This window comes from Carassius carassius, chromosome 23 (assembly GCF_963082965.1).
Source record: "Carassius carassius chromosome 23, fCarCar2.1, whole genome shotgun sequence".
NCBI classification, from domain to species: Eukaryota; Metazoa; Chordata; class Actinopteri; order Cypriniformes; family Cyprinidae; genus Carassius; species Carassius carassius.
The window spans coordinates 28598038-28624434 of NC_081777.1; the positions used below are offsets into that span (position 1 = coordinate 28598038).

The following is a 26397-nucleotide window of genomic DNA, read 5'->3' on the forward strand; positions in this document are numbered from 1 at the left end:
GAGGCCAGAATCGTTGACACGATAGACCAACGACATTTCAACGAAAGAGCCTCATAATCCCGCTCCGCTCGTGCCGCTTTTTTGAATCACATGACGTGAGCATAATATGGAAAGACTGCATAGTTAATTAAATAAATTAATTAGTCATTAAGTAATTTATATTATTACGTTTTTAATATGTATGTATAATATATTATAAATGATTTAATTACTAATGAATTGCGTTTTTATATTACATTTCTATCTGAATGTTGGGTACACACGACACTGTAGGGGGCGCTCTGAGCTCAATGTTTGTAACCTGCTACGATGGAAATGAAAAGCAGAAGAAGATCATTCAGCGAGCTGGGCCAGGTATGTGTCTGTTTGACTCGGCGTTTACTTATATTAAAGCTGCTATTTGAAGGAAGTTATTATACAGATAATTCCAGAATATGTGTTCAGTTACACAAATTAGTAGAGAAACATCACAAAATATGAAAATTAACTATTACATTTGCCAATTATCACGAAAGCCATGTTAGCTTGTAAAGCCTTGTAAAGCTAGCACGTTTTACACTAAAACCATGAAGTAAACAGTGTTTATACGAATATAGATTTATGTCTTACCCCGAAAGACACGAGAAAGCCTTGATGTTGTATTTATTACATTGCAAAGGAGGCTAGATTTATACTTTGAAGATTTTGCATTATTTATCATAATTTTAACATTTAATAAGTGTTACTGGTTATATTACTGACGTGAGGCTGCTAAACACAACTATTTCGGCAGCTTTTAAGCGGCACGATGTCCGTTTTCTGTGATTAGATCAATTTAATACTGCCTGTTATTAAATATTGTGATTTCACATTGTGTTTTTCCAGATGCTGGAGTGTAGACTGCATTGATCACTGCATCCAGGCAGTAATGTCTGGCTATTTGCGTCCAGGGCTTCTCCTTTACACTGGTGGAAGACATCTGACCAGTTTCTTTGCACCCAGCCACTATGTTTTATCAGATACGCGGTGGAAAACCTGCCCGCTCCCTTATCAAGCCCGGAACTTCTCCTCCCGTCGTGGTCGATCAGAAGGAAGCTCAGGACAGGACGGCGAAAACACACTGCGTGCTCCAATACGTGAAATGGACTTCCAGCTGAGCCGGCTGCAGATCAATGCAGTTCTGTGCGCTAATGAGCAATCCGTTAGTATTCCAGAGTTTGATGGCCGTGGTGGTCCCAGTCCAGTGCTCAGGTTTGAAAGCAACCAGCTTTCAGCCAACACTCCGCTAGAGGACCGACGCAGCAGCACAAGCTGCCTCCAGACCCGTGGCATGCTTTTTGGCATATTCGATGGACACGGCGGACATGCATGCGCTCAAGTGGTCAGCGAGCGTCTGCCTTATTACATAGCTGTATCGATGATGTCAGAGTCCGTCCTGGAGGATCTAGAGGCCGCCATGGAGACCTTACGACCCGTGCCGCCCATTCTACAGTGGTACAAGCACCATAACGACTACAACTACAGGGAATCAGCAACCCTCTACATTGATCATTTGCGTGTTTACTGGCAGGAGCTTCTGGCGAGTGAAGAACACGGTGATGGCATGCGTCCGGTGGATGCTCTCAGCTATGCTTTCCAGCGACTGGACACAGATCTTTCTCTTGAGGCACAGGTGCCGCTCGCAAATGACCTGATGCGGAACACGGCCATCCAGGCCGCCTTCGCTGGCTGCACGGCTTGTGTGGCTTACGTTGGACCAGAAGGTGTGCATGTTGCAAATGCAGGAGACTGTCGGGCAGTTTTGGGTGTCCAGGAGCATGATGGGAGCTGGAGTGCTTTGCCGCTCACACAAGACCACAACGCTGCCAATGTAGCCGAGGTAGAGCGGGTATTGCAGCAGCACCCGGCTAGTGAACGGCCAACCATAATCGTAGACGACAGGCTGCTCGGGGTCCTGATGCCGTTGCGCGCGTTTGGAGACGTTCGATTCAAATGGCGTCGTGAGCTCCAGCAGAGTGTTCTAGAGAATGGAGACTCTGATTTAGAAGCACTAAATCTTTACCAATACGCTCCACCTAATTATCTCACCCCACCTTATTTAGAGGCAACACCAGAAGTCACCTACCACCGGCTTCGACCGCAGGACCGGTTTTTGATTTTGGCCTCTGATGGCCTGTGGGACGAGATGACCAATGATGAGGCGGTGAGGCTTGTGGCAGAACATCTGACTGGTATTCATCTGCAAGCTCCAGTTTCAGCCAGAAAGCTCAACTTGGGACAAATGCACCAGCTGCTGCTGCAGCGACGGGCCAGAGCAACACCTGCTTTGGATTTGAATGGAGCCACGCATTTGATTCGTCATGCACTGGGCACAAATGAGTATGGAGAGATGGACCAGGAGAGACTGGCAACCATGCTGGCTCTGCCTAGTGATTTAGCACGCATGTACCGAGATGACATCACTGTCACAGTGATTTATTTTAACCAGAACTTTAGCAAAACTACTAACTAATAAAGCACACAATTTTTAAAGGTTCATATATATCAGATTATATTTGAAGGATTGTTTTCAGCTGTGAATTTTTCAATGCTTTTTTAAAATGTGTTTTTCTTGTTCCTTATTGTCTTTTATATTGTTGTGTACACTTAAAAATGCCTACAGATGACTTTAGTTTGAGTTCGCAAGCGATGCTTGCATTTCATTTAGGAGAATGTTAATGCAAACAATGAGTAGAATTCATAATGGGTGATTCACTTTAAATTTTTTGTAAAGTGAAGGTAAAGTCTTATGTTCATTTAGTTCTTTCAGCAGCAGATACAACTAACATGCAAATTAAAAAACATCTCTATAATTAAGGCCAGTTATTTTTTCAGCTTCTTGCAAATACCTTGCACCTTTTACGTCTCTGGTGGGTATAGAACTGTTCTTGTGCTTTGGCCATTTTGTTGAAATGGTTAATGTCTACATGTCTTTTATCATAGTTCTGTTGGGTTTGTCCAGGATCTGTAGTCATCTGAGTATGTGTTTTTTATTTTATTTACATCACTAGGATTATAATAAGGATAAATATTCTATTTCTAATTTATTCTGTATATGTTCCATAAGACCTAAACTTTACTTGCATTAAATTTAATTTGTTGTGCAGCCTGAGATTTTCATGAATGTAGTACTCTATCATTTCTGCTGTATGTTATTTGTTTCTCTGCTTGTGCAATGAAGACATTTTCACTTTGCACTTTGTAGTGATTCCAGGTGTGTCAAACTACTACAGTGAGTTACAAAAATACTTATCAATGATTAAACTGATATTATTTGCAGTGCAAAGTATGAAGGTCAGTTTTATTGAAGGCTGTATTATAAATTGCATTTTACAGTAACGTTACATCAACTCGCAAGTACATTTCAAAATAATAATAGTAAACAATGTTTTCCTTTTTTACATTTCTGTTATTTGTGTCTATATTCTTACTATTTGTTCTGGTCTAATGTGACTGACAAACCTCAGAAACAATCTTTTGGAAATTTGGGAACAAAATAATATATTCACTGCAGAATTTTTTATTTTGTCTTCATATATCTATGATGTCCATTATAATCTGCCTCTTTGGTTATAAAAAATGTTTAATACAAATGATCTTAATTAGAATCAGAAGAGCCTTTATTACCAAGTATGTTTACACACACAATGAATTTGACTTGACAGGAGCTTCCAGTGTAGAAGAAAGTACAACATAGCGCAGACATACATAGGAATAACACAGTAGGGATGTAATTTAACAATAATAAAAAAAAGGAATCAAAAATTTAATTTGTTGATATTTCAGAATGCCACAAAGAAAGAAGCAACAGACAATTTGGAATCACATTGTAGTCTCTAAACAAGTAAATGTTATGCCTTCCTATAAAAACAACAAGGTTATTAAACAAAATTATGCAAATTTATAACTTAAAAGGATTCATATCAATTTCATTGCCTGATCTGAATTCTGTCACATTTGTAGTCGTGTAGAAAAGTTATTTGCTTTCTTATGAGAATGTGGATTTTACATTTATTCATTTGGCAGCCGCTTTTATCCAAAGCGACTTACATTTGAGGAATACAAGAAGCAATTTACCATAAGATAAGGATAATAAGAGAACAGAAAAATAAAAGGAATAGATTTTTTTTTAATCACTTAGATGCTCACGGAAAAGTTAACGGATTTTGCTTCAGTTGGTTGCTTAAATGTATCCGTTACACAACATCTAAAGACAAAACAGGTAAGTATTATTGTTTAAATGTATGTAAATAATCTCTATTTTTATAACGCTGTCAGCCCACTGGAGGGCTCTGGAGAACTTGACATAAGATAATTCTTTGCGCGTGCGCGGGGCGCCCGCGGAAATTCAAAAGCTCGAGCTCAGCTGACAGTCACAGACGTTTGAAAAGTCCACAAACTGACACGGTTATTTTACTGAGGTAAGAAAGATATATTTTAACACTTAAACCGACAAAAAGGACTTAACATATTTAAAAGAATGCCATACAATTTTAATCTCTACGATTCCGACCACTTTAGATTTCGTAATCTGTTTTGTTTATCAATGACTGCTAACGTAACTTAGCTAACTAGCAGCGCTTTGGCCTCACTGTCTTGGTAACGTCATGTGAATAACTATATACGTTATTTAAATGAAAAAATATCCTCGACGTATCAAAATAAAGACGTTGATATGAACATTTGGATTTGAAATGAACCCATATAAATTGTTCTACAGGACTGTGTAAACTAAGTTAGTAACACGTCTGTATATAACAATTTTAATTCAAAGTCAGTAACGTTACCTATACGTAACCATAATCTTGATTTATGACTTAATTAAACATAATTTCGTTGAATTTAAAGCTGTGTTTCTGCTGACAGGTTTTAAGATGGAAAATCAAAAGAGACCGAGAGATCCACTGGAGGAAAACACTTCAGCCTCTAATGGTAGGACTGTGTTTTCATCTGTCACCGCCCTTACTCTTCAAACATACAATCCATTTCGGAGTATAGTTATTTGTCAATTGTTGTAATGTATAAGATATGTCAGCTACATTTGGAACTGAGCTTTATTTTGCATATATACTGTTTAAGATTATATGTCATTGTCAGTTTAACCATTAATGCCACATCAAGATATCAGTGTGAGTTATAAGTTACAAAATGTTTTGCAGAACTTGAAAATCTGTTGAAGAAAAGGCGGTTGGCAGCAGGGGGAGAGGAGAACCTGGACCCCAAGAAATCCCCTGCCAGGACACGCTTGAGATTGGCAGAGCTGGAGGTGAAACCAGACACTCCTGCCATATCCTCCATCCGCTCCAGAGTCCAGCAACTCAGCCAGAGACGAGATGGTAGGAATTCAAATTTATCCTTTGTAAAATCACTCTGGCAATTCAAGTATATTTTAAACTTTTATTTATTAATTTTTTTTGTGCTATTTTTCATCCAACCCCATGTCTTAAAGTTGATTTTCTAGTACATTTCAAATTAGTTTTGCTTAAGGTTTTATACTTTTTTTTTTAATATGTAGATTTATGAAGTTAAACTGGTACACAATGTTTCCTGATAGTAAACGATGTTAGTATTGTTGATACTAAACTTTTAGCATTGTTGTTATGTCTATGTTGTTACTGTTTGTTTGTTTTTTGTCTGGTTTGAGTCACAACCGTTTCTTTTTTGAATATTTAGTAATGTACACTATTTTCACTGCATTTCTCTGCTTTTGTTCTTTACTGATGTCCATTATAATCAGTCTCTCTGATTATTAAATGTTGCTTAACTCAAATGATCTTGTTACTATTTCGGAGCAGCATAAAAAAAGAAGCAACCACTGCCATATTTGTTGTCACTGGACATGGAAATATGTTCGTGATGCCCATTTGTTATAGCAAGCCTACTACATATACCATTAAATATATGTAACAATGTAAGCATATTTAATGTATCTGTTAATAACACAGTTCTAAAACTTTAGAATTTGATTTTGGTTTTGTATAATCTAGTATTGTAATACTATTCTTCTTCTTCTTCTTATTATTATTATTATTATGCATTTTGTATTTTGCGTGGAGGCTACATGAAATATTTGTACATTTAAAATGTAATTTGTCCCAATGCATGGCTATTTAAGGGAACTTCAAAAAAGACAAACTTGTGAAAAACCAATTAAATCATCTACAATATGCACTTTTCCTAATATGTAAATTTGAATATAAAACAGGGTTCCCACCCTTCTTGAAAGTACTTGAATTTCAGACCTATGGATTCAAGGCCTGGAAAGTACTTGAAAACTAACATAGGTCCTTGAAAGTGCTTGAATTAAATTTGAAATCAGTTTTGTTTATGCTGCTATTTTTAAAATTGTCCAATATGTGCTTCTGTCAAAAACAACTAAACACGGGGGTTATCTGTTTGATCTCTGACGCTATCGTGCGCAGCATCTAAAAAAATTAATTAAAACAGCTCAACACCGCTTTAACTTGGCACGAAGTTCTGGAAAAACTGTGCCCAGATCTTTTTCCATCCCTTCTCCCGTCTAGTCTAAAACCGTGACGGTGACGACTGTCACTTTATGTTCAAAAATCTATTGCACGAATCGATTGGACCAACCAACACAAGTTTCGAAAACGAAAATAGGAAATTGATTTTAACTACCTTCTCTCGGAGCGCGTCCAGGTTTTTTTTTTCTTTTTTTTAAACGGGCGTCACAGAGCAACTGCAGCTTGGGCACCCCTTAGTTTTCTATTGAGCCAGGACACACACGCAAAACTGCAAATAATACTTCTGCACAATGTTTCTCTTTTTACAACAGAAATGTGAATTCAGCCGGTATTCAGTCTCATACAATTTCGGGCTTGAATCGCCTAGGGCTGTCAAAATAGCTGAAAAACTAAATTCGACTAAATTCAGTGAGCAGCTATCAATATGCAGGGTATTTAAATAGTGGGGGGTTTTACCCTAATGGCTAGATTTGCGTCCCGCAGTAACCCAATCCCAAAGTCTAGCGCAATAACCTATGGAGAATCAGTGATAATTAGGCTATCAGTCTCAATGCAGGGAAAGTGCAAATTCAATGGGATTTACAATAAAAAGAGATTTACAAAAAATTTTGACACGTCTCCATAATTTCACATTTAACAGCTTTTTATTAAAAAAGAAAAGCTGACACAAATTCATTATTAATTTAAAAACTCTTTAAAAACCAATGTAATGCATTTTTTTATCAATATTTCAGAAACTGCATTTGAGTATTACCAGTATTGAATTTAATGGATTTCATTATGCAGGGCACGTGGGGGACATGTCACCCCACTTTATATCACAGAAATTTGTCCCCTGCACTTTCTCTTCTGTTCACCAGGCCTGCATTTATTTGATCCAAGGTACAGTAAAACAGTTCAATTTTGAAACATTTTTACTAGCCTATTTAAAATAACTTTTCTATTTGAATATATTTCCAAATGTAATTTGAGATTTTAAAGTTGAATTCTTAGCATCATTACTCCAGTCACACGATCCTTCAGAAATAATTCTGATATTCTGATTTGCTGCTAAAAAACACTTATGATAATGTTGAAAACAGTGGAGTAGAAATTTTTTCAGGTTTCTTTGATGAATAGAAAATTCAGAAGAACAGCATTTATCTGAAATAGAAATCTTTTGTAAAATTATGTCTTTATCATCACTTTTGTTCAATTTAAAGAATAGTTTCTAAATAGAAGTATTAATTTCTATAATTTATTTTCCAAAAACTGACAAAAAAATAGACTTTTAAATGGTATAAGCTTTTGAATGGTATAGGGTATAATGTTGCGAAAGCTTTTTGTTTCACATAAATGCTGATTTTTGGATCCTTCTATTCATCAAAGAATACTGAAAAATGTACTCATCTGTTTTAAATATTGATGATCAGCAAATCATCATATTAGAATGATTTCTGAAGGATGTGACACTGAAGACTGGAGTAATGATGCTGAAAATTCTGCTTTGATCACAGGAATAAATTACTTTTTACAATAAATTCAAATAGAAAACAAGTTATTTTAAATAGTAGCCTACAAATATTTCACAATTGCTTTTGCTGTACTTTGGATCAAATAAATGCAGGCTTGGTGAGCAGAAGATACTTCTTTAAAAACATTAAAAATCTTATATTAAAAAACTATAGACTGGTAGGCTATATTGATTACAGAAATGTTATATTGTAATGTTTTATATTATTTTGTAATGTTCTGTGTGTGTGTGTGTGTGTGTGTGTGTGTGTGTGTGTGTAATTTCTGTCCCCCTCACTTCTGAAAAGATGGCTATGCCCCTGCACGTCTCTATTGAGTGAATGTGCAAATGTTTAATGTTAACAGGTTTTCTATGTTATTAAAAGATTTAACAACTTTTTATTAAAAAAGAAAAGCTGGGACAAATTCATTCTTAATTTAAAAACTCTTTAAAAACCACTGTAATGCGTTTTTTTTTTTTTATCAATATTTCAGAAGCTGCATTTGAATATTACCAGTATTGAATTTAATGGATTGTCTAAAATGGTTTAATTTTATAAAACCTACATATTCAAAACATCATTATTACTCTGACATTTCTTTATGTAAATATTAAGTGTAAGTGAAATGGTAAGTACAGTAAGGACTTTAATGATGTTATGTGCTGGGGGTGTGAATTTCAAAGGTGCTTGATTTAATAAAATAGTGCTTTAAAAAGTCCTTGAAAGTCCTTGAATCTGATGTTCATGAAAGAGTGGGAACTCTGTAAAATAACTACTATTCATTCTTTCATATTGCACTTTTACATTTAAGGGTGGAGAGAGAGTTTTTCTTTTTTTCTTCTTCTTTTTTTTTAAATAAGCATGTTTATGTAATGTAATCATATACCCAGAGTTTAGGAATGAATAGTCTTGTTTCTGTGTGATCAGTTGGGACTGGCTTAGTCCAGCGCTGTCTGTCTGACCCCGGGTCCGAGGGATGCACCAGCAGCATGTCCTCGCAGATCTGTCGCATAGGTGAGAATTTACTTGCACAAAGACTTCACAACTGCTAATTCTTTCACTGCATTCTTTATTAAGGTTTGAATTGCGGCAAGCTGAATGTGTATTGTATGGTAGGTGAGGGAGAGTTTAGCTCTCGCCAGCAGCGCTTCAAAGCTCCAACACCACTGAACAGCCCCAGTCGCTCCACCCCCTGCACACTCAATCTCTCCAGCTTTGTGCATGGCATTCAAAAGCAGCTGAACACTGCAGTGACACCCAGCAGTAAAGAGGCCTCCCGTATTCGCCAGGTAGATCTGTCCCACCCATCTGACCTTTTTTTCGAACTGTATCTGGAACAAAGAGAAGGATACGTTTTGTTACTAAATCTCGTCTCACTGTCTCAAATGCAGGCACGTGAGAATGAGTTAAGTCAGTTGAAGGTTCAGCCAGTGGCAGAAAACATGTGGTTGAAGAGGAGTCTGTCTGACTCCTCCCTCACTGAGGTGAGCCAATCAGGTTAAGTTTGTCTGCTTATTTTGCATTTGTCTGTTTGTTTTTTGTTGAGCATTTAGAAGTTTAGTCTCAAAGTAAATAATCCTCATTTTCTCAGAGGGCATCTCCATCCACATCCTCTCCCTGGGTTTACAGGAAAAATCGAAAAACCCAGTGGCCTCCATTACAGCCCTGGAGTGTGAGCATGTATTTGAGACAATTTGTTGATGTGTATTTGTCTTCTCGGCTTTTATTTTTGTCATACTTTCTCACCCTTGGTTTTGAGGTTCACTGGGGCAAAGTGATTTGTTTGCACAGACTCACTTGGGGAGAACTGTTTTTTTGTCTTTCATGCGGTTTTATTTGTGTATATAGGGCACAGCCTAATTTCAGCTTTTGTCTGTTCCGCAGGATGAGCTAAAGGGAACTGAATTCAGCTCCTGTGAGCTTGACAGTAAGGTATTTGATGGAAGCCTGAACACCACACCGCCATGTTCTATGGACATCCATTTCCCCAATGAAGAACTTTATACATCTACAGGTAAATGTGCTTCCTAAAATCTCTTGAATCTAACTTAAAAGGATAGTTCATCCAAAAATGAAAATTATGTCATTACTTACCCTCATATCATTCCAAACCCTTAAGACCTTTAGGTCATCTTCAGAACATACTTTTTTAATATTCTTGATGAAATATGAAAGCTTTCTTCATCCTCCATAGACAGCAAGGGTACTACCACGGTCAAGCCACAGAAATATAAGGACATCTTTAAATTAGTCCATGTCTCATTAGTGGTGCAACCATAATTTTATGAAGCTACAAGTATTTTTTTGTGCACATCTAAGAAAAACAAAAATAACAACTTTATTTAATGATTTCTTCCTACATTGTGGTACCCTCAATAATGGCATTGGACTGTTATTTTTGTTTTCCTCTGTACACAAAGTATTCTCATAGCTTCATAAATTTATGATTGAACGACTGATAGTTTGACAAGGTCCTTACTACCTTTCTGTGCATTGACCGTTGTAGTTACCCTTGCTGTATATGGGGGAACTATCCCTTTAACTACCGTATTTACCAAAACAGAACCTGGGACTTTGAACACTTCAGCTCTGATTGACAAGATGTTTGAAGATGTCCTGCAGCATGCAGACAAGGAAGCTGAAAATGAAGATGGAAATAAGGAAGAAGAGGTGGAGAAAGATGAGAGCAATTCATCAGAGACTGAAAAGGAAGACAAAACAGAATCAGACACAGCTGAAAAGAAAGACAGACAGGAACCGGTCACAGTCACATTAAATGAGGATCCTCTTGACCAGAGTGAGATGAGTGAAGAGAGTACTGAAGCCAATTCTTCAACAGATAAAGATCAGGAGCTACAGTCGGTTGACGATGGTGAAGTAGAAATGGAGGAAGAGAAGGAGAGCGGCACCATGGGTGATGAAGACTTTCTAACCCTGCCGCCCAGCTGTATTCTTTCTCCTCTCAGCAAATCTGTCGAGGCTGTTGTCACACCACTGGTATTGGTCTTATTTTTAGAGATTTTAATTGTACATATGGTAACATCCAGTAAATTGGAGACTTTACATTAAGACTTTGTGTGATCAGTGTATATGGTTAAATATTATGTTGCCAACGAAATCCAAGTGCTTGTCAAAAATATTTTGATCAGAATGCCTTTTCGCATAATTATCCCACTTCTCATATGAAATTAAATGACAGAAATGACACAAATATACAGATACATGCACAATTTAGTTACAGTGTAAGAGTGTAATTTATTACATAGATCTAAATGTATCAGTTGGTTAAGAAGACATTAAGTGTATGTTTCTGAATGTTTCTACAGAAGATTGAAATCACTGTGTCTAAGTCATCAGTACAACCACCCTCACCTGAAGAAATGACAGCTAGTCCTGCTGACAGCATTCCACCTTTATACAGGTGTGCTCATTTAAATAATAGCAATAATAATTTGCCAAGAGCCTTCTCATAGTACATCTTTTTATTAATTTTTTTTTTTTTACTAGTAGTGATCGACTAATAAATCAGCCATTTATTTAATAAATACAGTAAAAACAGTAATATTGTGAAATATTATTGCAATTATGTAATTTATTCCTGTGATGACAAAGCTGAAATTTCAGCATCATTATTCCAGTCTTCAGTGTTACATGATCCTTCAGAAACCATTCTAATATGCTGATTTGGTGCTCAAGAAATTATTCTTATTGTTGAAAATATTTTTGTGGAATCTTTGGTAATTTGTCTCAGCATTTTTTGATGAAAAGAAAGTTCAAAATAACAGCATTTTATAAAATTAGAAATACAATTTTGTAACATTCTAAATGTCTTTTACTGTCATCTTTGCCAACTAAGTGTTAATATTTAATAAATATATATTAAATGACACCAAACTTTTGAATGGTAGTGCATGTCAGTATTATATTGATCAGGAGCCATTCAGCTCTATATATTCGTCAACCACTGATATTTACCTTTTTAATTGTTTTTCATACAATTGACAGCATTGACTCCTACCGCTCACAAAGGAAGATCCACCCCCTTTCTACTCAGAGCTTGACCCCTGGAGTTCAGAAGCAGGTTCCAAAGAATACTTGTTCAAAAAAGCCCATCAACATCAAGGAGAGAATTAAGGTTTGAAACTTAAACTGGGAGCCTTATACTGTGGTATTTTAGGAGACTTCATGCATTCAAGATCTGATGCAGGTGATTGTATTTGGTCCATTAAGGCTTTAAACGAGGAGGCAGCCAAGTTGCAGACAATCATCACACAGATACTGCAAGCTCTGAGCTGTTGTAGTGATGAGGAACATGGGAAAGGTTCCCAGCAGGAGGCCGAGGCTGAGAAACTCCTGCTTGTCTCCAGTAAGTTGAACATTTGTGAGCAAAGTGCATTTCTCTACTTGAACCTCCTGCAAATCTATGAGACTGCATGTTCTGATTTGGCTCTCATTTGTCTGTTTCATGCAGGTGAGAAGCGAGCAACCTTACTGGCAGAGGTTAGCAGGCTGAGAGAGGGTGAGTCTGGTGAACCAGTCTCCCAGAATGCACCTCTGCAGCCCTGCAGAGGCACAGTCAGCATCAGCAGCATCCAGCTGCCCCTCAAGGTGGAGTTTGTGTGCTCTGCTCGCACAGGTGAGCATTTATTTGTATTTATTAATGGCAGATGAAAATTCACTCCACAAGGTCAGTGTTCTTACACAATTTGTTATGGCTTCTGTCTCCATAAAGGCCATCCAACGCACTACTTCTTCGTTTTGATCCGTTATGGCCCATGTAATATTGTGGCAACGCCTTTGGCTACAGCTGCTGATGCCCAAAATGGAGACACCATCAACTTCCCAACTTCTGTTACACTGTGAGTCCACATTCTACACATAATGATTTTATGATGTCAGAGTTTAAAACTGCACAGTGCTTTAAGAGAAGGTTTTTAAATGCAACATTAGTGATTTACACTGGCATGAATATTTTTCTTCCACAGACAAGACATTCGCTCCAGTTTTGAGGTTGATGTTGAGGTCTACAGTTTGGTAGGTAGAGCTTGTGCACAACCAAATATGTTTTAATAAATAAAAAAAAATAAGATATTTTTTTAACTTTTTCTAGTTCATAATTAGGTGTTATGTATTCCTGTTTTTTAGTCCAGTACTCTGAGTAATACCTGCAGTATGAATGCTCAGCAGTTCCGCAGCTCAACAAAGTCAAGGGTTTGTACATTTTTCACACATTATGCTGAGAAAACGGAGTGTTTTATTACTTTTGGCAATGCACAGTTGTTTTAAAATGTTTGTGTTTGTAGGTGACACCCAAGAAGATTCTCCACAGCATCACAGTATGTATCTAATTTTTTTTGTATTTATTTTTATACTGTATTTTCTGTATTTATGTTATGATGTAAAATCACATATTTTGAATTGTCACATAAGACACAGAAGAATACTTTCACAAATAATTCAGAAAATCATTAATGGGGCACATTGAATGTTAGATACCTTTAGCTCATTTAAATGTTTATTTTTGTTTTTCTAGAAATCTAACCAGAGTGTGACTTGTGAGTATTCCTCAGTTACTCATTTAATCACTGGTTGATTGGTGGTATCAGACACTGATATTTCTTTTCCATCTGTTATAGCTGCTACTCTGCCCGGTCTGAGTGCCCAGCGCTCTAGTAACTTCACATTAGTGGGGTCTCACAAGATTACCCTGAATTCATTGGGACAGAGCAAGTTCCCTCTGGACAAGGTATTGATGCAGTAAAACTTTGTTCACATTAGTGAGTGTCCGTGTTGCTGTCCTCACCTTTTTGCAGCATCACCCAGTTTTTTTTATATTGTATACACTTTTACACTTAAGTGAAGGAGATTAGTGGTTGTTCTATGTTGTGTTTTCACTGTGGTGTGGTTCTGTAACTGGGTTTCTGTCCCTCTCTCCTGTTTCTCTCCACTCAGATGAAATTTGAAGGCAAAATCAGGCGACTCCTCGGAGATGAGTTTCAGGAAAAGGTGTCACTCTTTCCACCATAGTATCTGCTTCTGGTTTATTGGGCTTTGCACATTTTCTGTGTTAGTGTTTTGCTGGGCCTTTTCTTCATCTTTTTACTAATCATCAATCCCCTGGCCTGTGCAATGGTCAATAAAATTACAATGCCTTGATTATGGCATTCATAACTTGCTTTAGGATAAATTAAACCAATATCCCCACAATTACCCTCTCTTATTCTCCTAATGTTTTTTATTTTATTATGGAGATATGGAATTTTACCTCCAGACCTAGAAAATGTAATAAAAATGTATATTTTTATTAATAAATTTAAGTAATTTAAAGAAATGTAATACTTTTATTCAGCAAATATGTATTGAATTGATCAAAAGTGATAGTAAAGACATTTATAATATTACAGAAGATTTATGAAGTAAATGCTGTTTAAGATTTAGCTAAAATATTAATAACTAATAAATATTAGTAATTTGAACCATTCAGAAATGGTGGCTGTTCTAGAGATTTTTTTCTTAAAACTGTACTGTAATGTGATTATCCATTATTAAAAATGTGTACAATATTGCTGCATTTTTGCATGCATATCTGTTAATGTTGTTGTTTTTTTCCTGTGTCGTGACTAACCTATTCGTTACATTCTGTAGGTTCCCTTCCTCTCTCCTCTAGAGGGCCACATCTATCTGCGGCTGCACAGTGAGGGCCACTCTAACGTCCAGCATCAGGGCTTTTTGGTGAGTTGGTGTGTATGATTTCCAGAAACTGACCAATGTTTTATTTGATTTTTTTATCACATGGAAAAGCCACTTACCATATCTGTAGTCCCTTGACTAATTTGTATATAAGCAAAAAATGTGAAAATACAGTTGCCAATACATATTTGCCATGCAGATATGTGAAAGACGTTAGCAGTTTATCTTCATAGTCACAGTCTGATCCATTTGAATGCAAGTTTGAAGACTGCTTAGGGCACAAGAATATAAAATGTTAAATGGTAGAGCTGCAACAGGGTCTCCCTGGTTACATTAGTACTTTATTTTAAATTATTAGGCTTATTTATGATCTCAGTTTGTTTTTAATGTATTCTTTTCAAATTTGATGTGCTTAATGAAGTGTGTCTATAGACGTGCTGTGTTTTTGTGAAATTCATGCTGTAACTTTCTTTCTCCTTTTGTAGACCATGTTTGAGGATGTGAGTGGCTTTGGGGCTTGGCAGAGGTTCTACTTCCTTCTGGAAGGAGGACACCTGCTCTACTGGAACTACCCGAATGAGATGGGCAACAAGGTGGGGTTGTGTAATTATGTGTGTAAATATGTATTTTCCTTGTAATATTTTTTTTAATAAGTACTTTCTCTTCCAGCCAGCAGATGGCAGTCTCTCTATCTTTGGCTTCTGCAGTGTCAGGCCTGTGGAGCGAGAGTGCTGTGCACGGCCTTACACCTTTGAATTAGTAGAGACTTACACCCTCCAGCAAGAACACAGCCAGGCCTTGAAGAAGTAATGCATCCATGAATTGACTAAAAGAAAGAGTTCAACCAAAAATTTACTTCCACAATATGGAAGAATGATCTGCTACTTCTGTTTCATTGTGATTTTAACATTAAGTATCAGTTTGCAATAAGAGTATTGGTTTTAATTAAAATCTAAATGATCTTTTGTTGTTCAGGTGCTGGTTTTCTGCAGACACACGGGAGGAGAGGTCTGACTGGATGGAGAAACTGAATCAGACCTTACTGGACTCTGTAACGTGGAATAGGAAGCCAGTTTCTAAAGATAACATGGCCAGCACGTCCTCTAACACCGTAAACTCTCGTGAGAGTATCCTGTAACACAACACACACGTGAACCCTCACCATGCAACACTAAGACAGGAGATCTCAGAGAAGATCATATATGGCACTAAAAAATACATGAAGAGCTTCTGAGAATAGAAGTTGACAAACAGAATGGTTTTACATAATAGTGCATCAAAATCTACATAAATACATACTACTTTGGAAGAAGCATACATTATAGTGGCTTATTTGTTGAGATTTCTGATCTGTCATTACATCTTATAGATTGTGCTATATTTTAGAATGGTTTACCACACTGTAAGGATAGATGAATTTGCCATTGCTGTTAATATTCAGGTGAGCCATGTAGTAAGAGTTAAGTCTCCAAAGTGCCTATCTGAATGTTTATTTATCTCCCGCCTTATTCAGACAGTTGCTTATGATTGAATGATCAACTGAAATGCTTTACATTTTAATAATCTGTTTCAGATTATGCTTATGTATGAGTGTCCTTAATTACATGGTATAGTTAAGTTTACTGCATTAGTAGGGAAGCACTACTTGTCTGTCTTCGTCTAAAACTTTTTATGTTTATTGCTTTTTCAATTACTCTAGGATTAATATATGTGACTGTAAAACTGCAGTCTACATCTAGAAGTGAGAATCTTTTTTTTATTATTATTATTGGAATGAACAATATATGAAGTATGTCTCGATTCATATATCTTATTTTTCTGGGAGAACATTTTCATATTCATAGTATGTCTCCTTTGGTTTTGATTTTGAAAAACATTGATTGTTTACTACTGCTTTTGGGAGTACCTGGCCGTGCATTATATCCAGTGAGGTGTATATTATATTTTTAGGAGACAGTCTGGACAACATAAACTAAACGATTGCGTTTATACCTAATCTGATGGTCGTTTGGGGGTTCTTGGGTTAATATCTGGAATGTGTAAGTATACGAATAACACTACAGATCTGTCAGTCTGAAAATGTCTTGTGATAATTCATGCAGGGGGATAGAGAGTGATGTACAACCTTATGACTACTGTGAGGTTTATTTGAAGCTTCAGCAAGTTGTATCTGTTTGACTTGCTATAGTGTTTTCACTCTAGGGCTTTTCTGTGCCATGTCTATCCCATATATGTTTTTGCGAAGGGTCTCATACTATTACTATGTTTAACTATATAAAACCATATGAAATATCCTGGTAAAGGTACTATAAAATAAATATGGCTGTTAAAAGTGTTTGTTTTTCTTTTACACTTGGTGTCGGATCTTATAGTTTGTCTTAATAGATTTATTACAAGAGATAATTTAACTTCTATGTGCAAAGTTGCTGGTTAGAAATTGCTTTAAACAATAAAGTCATAAGTTGTCCTATCCAGTAAGTTTATACGATTCAGCAGATAATTAGCTTTAGGGTTAGTTCACCCCAAAATAAAATTGTCATTCTTTACCCATCCTCATATTATTCCAAACTTGTATGTGTTTCTTTTTTGTTTTAAACAAAAGAAGATATTTTCAAGAATGTTGGTAACCAAACCGTTGCTGGTAGCCATTGGCTTTCATAGTATTTTTTCATACTATAGAAGTCAATGGCTACCAGCAACTATTTGTTTAGCCACATTCTTCAAAATATATTCTATATTCAAGAAAAAAAATAAAGGCATACAGGTTTGACAGAACATGAGGGTGGCTAAATGATGACAATCTTTATTTTTGGATTAACAAGCCTTTTAATTATGGATTATTACTAGCAAACTCACCAGATGTCATGCTGCCAGTGTTGAATATTATGTGAACCTATTTACAGTATATAGAACATCTCCAAAAAAGAAAAATTCTCATGAAGTCATTTTTCCATGTTGACATGGCAGTCACATATCACTTTTGTTTATCTGTTTGCCCTAAGGGTTGCTGCATCAAAGCACTATAAAAAGTCATATTTTTATTATAAAATGTATAATAATATTTTATTTTGTAAATGGTTTGTAAAACTACTCGCATGACATCTATGTATGTAGTTTCTTAAAGCTGACATTGAAATGACTCTTACTTAAGGCTTGTAAACATGCCCTCTGTTGGTAATATCATTGTCTTCTGATGTGTTACCGTCGACACCTTTCCATAAACATGCAAATGCGCACACACACACCCACACACACTAAGATCATACTTTACAGTACAGCTTAAGTGGGGTACTGAAAAGGTAGCGGACAATACACCGAGAAAACGTATTTCTCATTCTTTTTATTGTTCTGTATTGCTGTGAAGATGAGATTCACTCATGGAAGTTTCACTTGTGTTTTGTGTCTGGTAAGTGTTGTTTAATGCCATTTTCTCCTCTTTTTGTTTTATAGATGTTAATGTGAAGATGACACTGTCATCTGTGTTTATTTTGGTCTGCATTTTAGAGTCCAGGCAATAGATTTTGCATTATTGTAATATAAATATATAAATTATTTAATAATTCGCCGTTGTTTAAATTACTGACTATCATTTTTTAATAGTAATGGTTGTAGATTTTATTGCACAAAGGAGAAAGAAAATGAATGCATCTGAATTAATATTTATGTTTTCCTACTTCACCATAAGAAATTGAATGCAACTTCATTAATTATATTTTTTCATCAATGTTATAACAGATTATCTTAATTCATGGAGAGATCATACCAGAGTATTTATCAGCCATTCAACAGGGACCGTTCATGTTTGATGAGAGAAACAGCAGTGCACTTGGACAGGTACTTAAATTACACCAATATATATTTAAAAATGTTTTCAGAATTTCCTGATTATTTCTAATATGTATTGTGGCCTCAACAAGTATTTGTTCAATTTGTGTGTGCGTGTGGATTCAAGTCAATTTCTGAACACAGATGTAGTTCATCAGATTAACTAAACTCAGAAAAAATGGTGTAGAAACAATTTTCTAATTTATTTTTCAATTGCTGGAATTTTCACAAATAATTACGAAGAACCAGCAAGTAACATTGCATTAAACGTGAAACTTTAAAGTAGAAAGACTGAAATAGTTTTTTGTAAAACTGCTCTTGTATTATCAGAACCACATTTGCATGATCAGAAGAAAGAGGGATTGGTTAATTCCCCATGTCAGCATTCCAGAAAATGATAAAGGCCCGTTCCCAAAGGAAGTGGTGAAGGTGTCTTTTTTTGCTTTATTTTGTTTTTAATTTGCATGTTATTGTCCTGTTTGCTTCGTCTTTGTTTTAACATTTCACATTGTAAAGTTCTCATCTTTGTTTTGATGTTTTGCTCCACAGATGAAGTCCACCGCTGCTGATTCCATGAGGATGATTTATAATATCACAGGTGCTGGAGCAGATCAGCCACCCAAGGGTCTTTTCACAGTGGACAAATATACAGGCATGTTAAAGGTCACCAAAAGCCTGGACAGAGAGGAAACTGAAGAATACATTGTGAGTGACATGCGGTCTTCGAAGAACCTGGATTTTAAACATAACATGCTAAATCAGTTTGAGTTTACTTTTAAATTTACAGAAGTATTTTGTGTTGATAAATGCTGTGCTTGTGTGCAGCTCACAACTCATGCTTCAGGATGGAAAAACAGCTTCAATGAAACCCCAGTCAAACTCACCATCAAAGTTATTGACCAAAATGACAACAAACCCTTGTGTACCCAGGATCCTTTTATGGGTGAAATCCCAGAAAGGGCAAAAGAAAGTAGGTCTTCTGTTTTTCTCAGACTTAACATTGCTTGACATGATATAAAATACTATGTCTTATGCTCCTACTGCAGATGAGCCCATCATACAAGTGATGGCAAAAGACACTGATGACCCAGAAACTGCAAATGGCATTGTGCATTACAAACTGGTGAGACCCAACGGTGGGGTGTTTCACATAGACCCGGTCAGTGGAGTCATCAGCCTGGCCGCTATTGGCATTTTAGACCGAGAGGTACTAAATCTGTGTTTGTTTACATAGACTTTTCATTTTAAATTAAAATTTCGACCCCAAATTTCTTTCATTAATTACTCACCCTTGTGTCTTTCTAAACCCGTAAGATCTTTGTTCGTCTTCACAACACAAGATATTTTTGATGCAATCTGAGAGCTCTCTGACCTTCCATAGACAGCAATGATATTACACTCTTAAAAATAAACCTGCTTCAAAAGGTTCTTCAAGCGATGCCATAGAGGAACCATTTTTGGTTCCCCTAAGAACCATTCAGTCAAAGGTTCTTTAAATAACCATCTCTTTCTTTCCTTTTTATAATCTGAAGACCCTTCTTTTGCCACAAAGAACCTTTCGCAAACTGAAAGATTCTTCAGATGTTAACGGTTCTTTATGGAACCATTTAGACAAAAAGGTTCTTCTATGGCATCATGAAGCACCTTTATTTTTAAGAGTGTACCACGATCACTGCACAGAAATGTAGCAAGGACATCAGTAAAATAGTTGTTGTTAAACCTAGCAAAGCTGAAATAAAATATAAAACTTAAAAAAAGAATTAGAAATGTTGCTTTGACAGCTAAATGAAAGAACTAAACTTACCTAAAAATAAATCTAAACTTAAATTGAATTTGAATTGAGGTAGCAAACAGAATGCAGAATTGCAATTCAAATTTAATTTAACCTAGAATTATAATAATATGAAGTTTCTTTGAAAAGCCTTGTTTAAAAGTGCAAATGTTTTAAAATTCTCATGGTTTGCAATCCAAATCCAATTCATATTCCAGGTAATGAAATGAAAGGGAGCCAAGTCTTCAATTTTTAAATATTGGCCAGATTCGTGACCAGAAGTATGTCTAGAAAAGCATATGACTTCATATGAAGTATGTTTTTCCACATTAATTTCACACGTCTAGTACAAATTTAGTCTTGTTTCATTAATACGGTGTATACTTGTTTCCCCCGGAAAGAATGGAAGTGAATTGTTTATTTGTGTTTGCACTCTAGAGAGCATCAGTGTTTTCTATTTAGAGCAGTTTGCAACGTTGAGGAATGTGGCAAATCAGAGACATATCTATTGATTTCTTAAACCCAATGACCAAAAAGTGGTATGTGAGTAAGTCAGAGTCCACTCAAAACACCTGACTTTTTTTGTTCAATCCTGAGTTTTGCAAGCTACTTTGATTATAACAAAGTGTAGGCAAAATGTAAGCGATTGATTGTGTTGTGTAGAGAGCTTCATTGATTATAACGGAACTGTGTGAGATTGCAATAAACTGACTGACAGATTTCAGCGATTATAAAGGGAGTGCTCTTTGCGCTACATGTACATACATACATGTACGTACAATACATTCAGAATATGAATAAAAAACATAAAAAATCTGATGCTGTTAACATTTACATTTATTCATTTAGCAGACGCTTTTATCCAAAGCGACTTACAAATGAGAACAATAGAAGCAGTCAGGTCAACAAGAGAACAACTACAGTATACAAGTGCCATGACAAGTCTCAGTTAGTCTAATATAGAACGCATAGCCAGGTTTTTTTTTTTTTTTTAAATAAATGAAAAGACAAGAAAAGGAAAAATGCTAGTATTAGTTGGTTATGTGCTGTCGAAAAAGAGTCTTTAGATGTTTCTTGAAAATGAGTAAAGACTCAGCTGTACGAATTGAGATTGGGAGGTCATTCCACCAGCTGGGCACAGTCCAGGCAAAGGTCTGTGAGAGTGATTTTGAACTTCTTTGGGATGGCACCACAAGGCGTCGTTCACTTGCAGAGCGCAAACCAGTGGCCACACACTGCAAAGACACCTGCATATAAAAGTGGGGTTTATATGCAATGGGAATAGAAAGTTCAAAAGAGCAACATTTATGTACATTTTGGTCAATTTAGCAAAATTATTCATTTAAACTTTTTTTTAAATGTAACAAACATATTAACCTCAAACTTTTGAATGCTGATATTATTTCAGAACCGACGTCTGAACATGCCTGTCTTTTTTGTGATCTCTGTGATAACAGAATCAAACTGTGTATGAGCTGGCTGTTGAAGCAGCAGATATGTATGGTCACGGTCTTTCTTCCACCTGTATGGTCATCATCAAAATTACTGATAGTAATGATCATGCCCCTAGGTTCAGCCAAAGGAAGGTAAGTTCATTTTTGGTTTCAGGCTAGATTTCCCAGACACATCTGATGTTGAGTAGCTCTGAAATGGTGTGTTTTGTGTGTGTTTTGGCAGTATGCAGGTACAGTACAAGAAAATAAGGCTGGGGAAATAGTTACAAGGTTGGATGTCACAGATAGAGATGAGCCTTTAACTGCAAACTCAGTGGCAAAGTTCATCATCATCCAGGGCAATGAGAAAGGGTTCTTCAACATCAGCACTGGCCCCAGCGGGATGGAGGGAATCATCATGACATCTAAAGTGAATATACATTCATATATCAAACTGAAAATGCAACACACTTTTTTTCAGAAAGGATGCATTAAATTGTTTAAAAGTAATAGTAAAATACATGTATAATCTTATAAAAGATATTTATTTTAATAATGCTTTTTAATTATCAAAGAATCCAGGGGGGGGGTGGGGGTTTATCATGGTTTCCACAAAAATATTAAGCTGCAAAACTTTTTTCAACATTCATAAGTAATATTTTTGTAAATGAAAAATCTATTTGTCCATACATTTTTAGGGTCTGGACTTCGAGCAGACCAACAGTTTTTTTCTACTGGTGGTGGTCAAGAACGAGGTTCCTTTTGCTATTCCTTTGGTCACCTCCACTGCTACCGTCAGCATCACAGTGCAGGATGTAAACGAGCCGCCTGTCTTTGAGACTGCAGAGAAACAGATCGTGATTCCTGAGGACCACAAAGTGGGCAGCACCATTTCCAAATACACAGCCAATGACCCAGATACTGCTAGAGAGCAGAAAATAAGGTTTTACATGGATACACACACAAACACAATTATACTGTCATAGCAAAAAAAAAAAAAAAATTGTTGTTTATTACCCAGCAGGGTATTTATCATTAAAAGTATTAGCCCATTCTTATTATTTGAAAAATAAAGCTGAAATAAAATACAATTTTAAAATTAGATGAAAAACTTGAACTAAAAAATGTGAAATGTTGAAAGCTTAAGCACGAAACTTACCAAATTGAAATGCATACAATCTAAAAAACACATCCAAACAAAATCACGGTATTGTTATTGTAAGAACTAAACTTTTTTTGCTTTGTTTACTATTGTGTATTTGAAAGCACCACTGTGTCCATCATGTGTTCATTTCTGTCACATATTTGTGTGTTGTGATGTCAGATATAAGTTGCTGCAAGACGCAAACTGGCTGGAGATCACAGAGGACACTGGAATCCTCAAAGTTAGGAGCTCACTGGATAGAGAGGCCTCGTTCATAAGAAATGAACAGTACACGGTCTTAGTACTGGCTTATGACAATGGTAATTTAAATAAAGCTCCCACTGCCTAAAGACTAGGAAAACTGCTGAAAAGTTACTCATCCTGAGGCCATCCAAGATACGATGAGTTTGTTTCCTTATCAGAACTGATTTGGAGCAATACAACACTTGCAGTGAATGGGTGCCGTCAAACAAGAGTACAAACAGCTAAAAATAACATCACAATAATCCACAAGTAACCCATTTCTCCAAATATGTTCTGAAGAAGAAATAAACTCCTCTACATCTTGGATGGCCTGAGGGTGAGATCCTGCAGATATTAATTATTTGAATCATAGTCTATGGCTAAAAAACTTGTGTCCATCATATACTATGCGATTTTCTGTGAAATCTGCAGACTGAAAAACTCAAGTAGTGTATTCAAGCCTTTAGGATAGTTCACCCAAAAATTACAATTTCTGTTATTTACTCATTTTTGTGTTATTCAAAACACATCTGATGGTGGGTTGTGTGGACTGCTGTATTTATTTGTTTCTGTAGATGACGAGCCTGCCACAGGAACAGGCACATTAGTGATTAAGCTGCAAGACGTTAATGACAACGCTCCAGTGCTGGAGGAGCGCAGAGTCCCGATGTGTCTCACTGAACCGAAACCCGTCCGTCTGACCATCACAGATCCAGACGGCCCAGGAAATGGCCCGCCCTTCGTTATAGAGCTAAATACAGAATATCAAAGAAACTGGACCATCATCAGCAACTCCAGCAGTAGGACTGGTTTAGCTCTCATTAAGTATTGTTAATCTGTTGTAAATTTATTGGATATCTCCCACTTCTGCTCTCCCCTCGTTTCTCAGGCAGTGTGGTGTTGCTGAAGCCGCTCAGACCTCTGGCTCTTGGCGAGTACAGCCTGATATTGCGCATGTATGACTCCAAGAGTTTATTTCAGGACAGTTCTATAATAGTGGAGGTGTGTAACTGTAAGGCTGATGATGTTACCTGCACCAGCAGCATGGCGGCGACTGCTGCTGACGTCACTTTGTTCATCTATGTCCTAGCGGCCATCTTATGCTCTCTTGGTAAGCAAACAACTGATCATTTATGAGTCTCTTAATGAGAATGTATATTTATAAATATTATTTTATAACATATACAGTGATTTATTATTATTATTTTTATAACATTTTATGTTCACCAAAGGCTTTGTTTAATAAAAATATATTAAAGTTGTATTTTAATGTATTCCTGTTTTAATAAATTTTAAAATGTGCAAAACTGAATTAAAAAAAAAAAAGCAGGATTATTTGATAAGTATAAAGTTCAAAAGAGCAGCATTTGAAATAGTCTAGACTTTCACAGCTAAATATTTCTGTCACTTCTGATCAATTTAATGCCTCCTTGTGAAAAAGGCTTAATTTATCATTTCTAAAAAGTATTAATCCATAAATTTGTGTGACCCTGGAACACAAAACCAGTTATATCGAAATTGAGATTTATACATAGCCTGAAAGTTGAATACATAAGCTTTCCATTGATGTATGGTTTGTTTGGACAATATTTGACCGAGATACAATAATTTGAAAATCTGTAATCTGAGGGTGCAAAAAAATCAAAGTACTGAGAAAATCTTTAAAATTGTCCAAATGAATTCTTTGCAATGTATATTACTAATCAAAAATTAAGTTTTGATATTTACGTTAGGAAATGTAAAAAAAAATCATTCATCATTTCACATGATCTTTACTTAATATCCTAATGATTTTTAGCATAAAAGATCATTTTGAACCCATACAATGTATTTTTTGCGATTGCTATGGAGTAAATATACCCCAGCGACTTCAGACTGGTTTTGTGGTCCAGGGTCACATACTGTATGTGTGTATTTCTGTGCCTCACTACTAATAAAAGTGATGTTCAAAAAAAAATTGTTCTTTTTTTCTATAGTGCTGTTTCTGTTGCTTTTTCTCCTGAAGAGGAGGTGTGGAAGAAAGGTTCAATGGGGACAGTTCAAACATAAAGATGACGACAGGGACAATATTATATGTTACAATGAGGAAGGAGGCGGCGAACAAGACCAGGTGCACAAGCTCTTCCACATATCATGTTCAATTAACTTTACTTTTGTCAAGTCTTATCAGTGTTTATGTTGTGTATGTACTTGCATGTTACAGGATTTTGATATGGTCCTATTGTGCAGCGGACTAGAGGTTTTCTCTACTGATAATGCCCCAATGGCCTCACCAACGTTTTTCTATCGGCAACATCCAGATGAGAATGAAGATATCATAAGCTTCATTTATGAGGTATAGTAAGAGGGTTTATGTGTGTCTGCAGAAGAGTCGACATGATTTCTGAAAGTTCAACATGCATATTGGGCCTTGAGTTTGGATCAACCAAAAATCCTAAAAAGAGCCAACAACAAAATCACCACCAACAAAAGTTACATGCATGTGTTAAATACTGTACTCTGTGTTTCTGTAGAATTTGTGCACAGCAGATGATGACCACTTTGTGGCACCATATGACTCCATGCTGGTGTTTACTCATGAGGGTGAGGGGTCTATATCCGGATCTCTCAGCTCTCTGCAGTCGTCCATCGGTGATGGAGATCAGGACTTCCAGCATCTGCAGAACTGGGGACCTCAGTTCAGAACATTGGCTGATATGTTTGCTGGAGGAGAAGGAGAGTGATATGTGCTCTGATCACTATAGAGGAGTATGTATATAAAAGCGTGATGTGAAATGTGTTACCAAATATGGTGTAAGTCATTAAAGGAATATAGTTCTCCCAAAAATGAAAATGTGCTGAAAATTGAGATGTAGATGAGTTGTGCCTTCCTCAGAAGAGATTTGGAGAAATGTAGCTTTCCATCACTTACTCACCAATGGATCCTCTGCAGTGAATGGGTGCCGCCAGAATGAGAGTCCAAACAGCTGATAAAAACATCGCAGTGGTCCTCATGTAATCTACTTTATGACTTTATGCTTCACAAGATGATAATTAATAAACTGGAGTCGTGTAAAACAAACTCACTGCCACTGGTGGATCTTTTTTTTTTTTTTTTTTTTTACACATTTTATATTTGAATTATGCAACTGAAGCTGTTGAATTAACTTAATGTATTTTATTATTTGTTCTGCATGAGTTTACGTAAGTTGTTTACTGAAGATTTTTCTTTTATTTAATACAGTACTTTATCTCATTATATTGTTGTATTTGCCTTTTTATTGTATAAAATGCATAGTTTATTCAATTATTAATA

The 26397-nt window shown here is 36.2% G+C and overlaps 3 protein-coding genes across 5 annotated transcripts; all 3 read left to right on the forward strand.

Annotated features, from left to right (window-relative positions):
• The first annotated feature begins 256 nt into the window (after positions 1 to 256).
• pdp2 (putative pyruvate dehydrogenase phosphatase isoenzyme 2) lies at positions 257 to 2740 on the forward strand. Its single transcript, XM_059506845.1, has 2 exons — positions 257 to 354; positions 865 to 2740. The coding sequence occupies exon 2, from the start codon at positions 908 to 910 to the stop codon at positions 2489 to 2491; it is 1584 nt and encodes a 527-aa protein (XP_059362828.1). The 5' UTR covers positions 257 to 354; positions 865 to 907; the 3' UTR covers positions 2492 to 2740.
• Positions 2741 to 4298: 1558 nt separating this feature from the next.
• On the forward strand, positions 4299 to 15998 carry anln2 (anillin, actin binding protein 2). Of its 3 annotated transcripts, XM_059506838.1 has the most exons (24): positions 4299 to 4439; positions 4885 to 4950; positions 5178 to 5354; positions 8924 to 9010; positions 9113 to 9285; positions 9388 to 9480; positions 9588 to 9668; positions 9881 to 10010; positions 10560 to 10993; positions 11323 to 11417; positions 12002 to 12131; positions 12227 to 12362; positions 12468 to 12632; positions 12729 to 12855; positions 12982 to 13030; positions 13142 to 13207; positions 13300 to 13332; positions 13530 to 13551; positions 13633 to 13742; positions 13949 to 14002; positions 14642 to 14728; positions 15172 to 15279; positions 15356 to 15492; positions 15662 to 15998. In XM_059506838.1, exons 2-24 carry the CDS (start codon positions 4893 to 4895, stop codon positions 15822 to 15824), a joined length of 2715 nt encoding a protein of 904 aa, XP_059362821.1. In that variant the 5' UTR covers positions 4299 to 4439; positions 4885 to 4892; the 3' UTR covers positions 15825 to 15998. The 3 variants fall into 3 exon arrangements, with proteins under 3 accessions (XP_059362821.1, XP_059362822.1, XP_059362823.1); XM_059506839.1 differs by lacking the exon at positions 13949 to 14002; XM_059506840.1 differs by lacking the exon at positions 9588 to 9668.
• A 2052-nt stretch (positions 15999 to 18050) lies between these two features.
• On the forward strand, positions 18051 to 26162 carry LOC132101824 (B-cadherin-like). The gene is made up of 15 exons (XM_059507041.1): positions 18051 to 18092; positions 18422 to 18520; positions 18842 to 18940; positions 19061 to 19216; positions 19337 to 19481; positions 19558 to 19718; positions 21740 to 21868; positions 21960 to 22145; positions 22414 to 22658; positions 23040 to 23179; positions 23678 to 23902; positions 23992 to 24213; positions 25079 to 25212; positions 25306 to 25437; positions 25616 to 26162. The coding sequence occupies exons 1-15, from the start codon at positions 18051 to 18053 to the stop codon at positions 25823 to 25825; spliced, it is 2325 nt and encodes a 774-aa protein (XP_059363024.1). The 3' UTR covers positions 25826 to 26162.
• Positions 26163 to 26397: the final 235 nt, after the last annotated feature.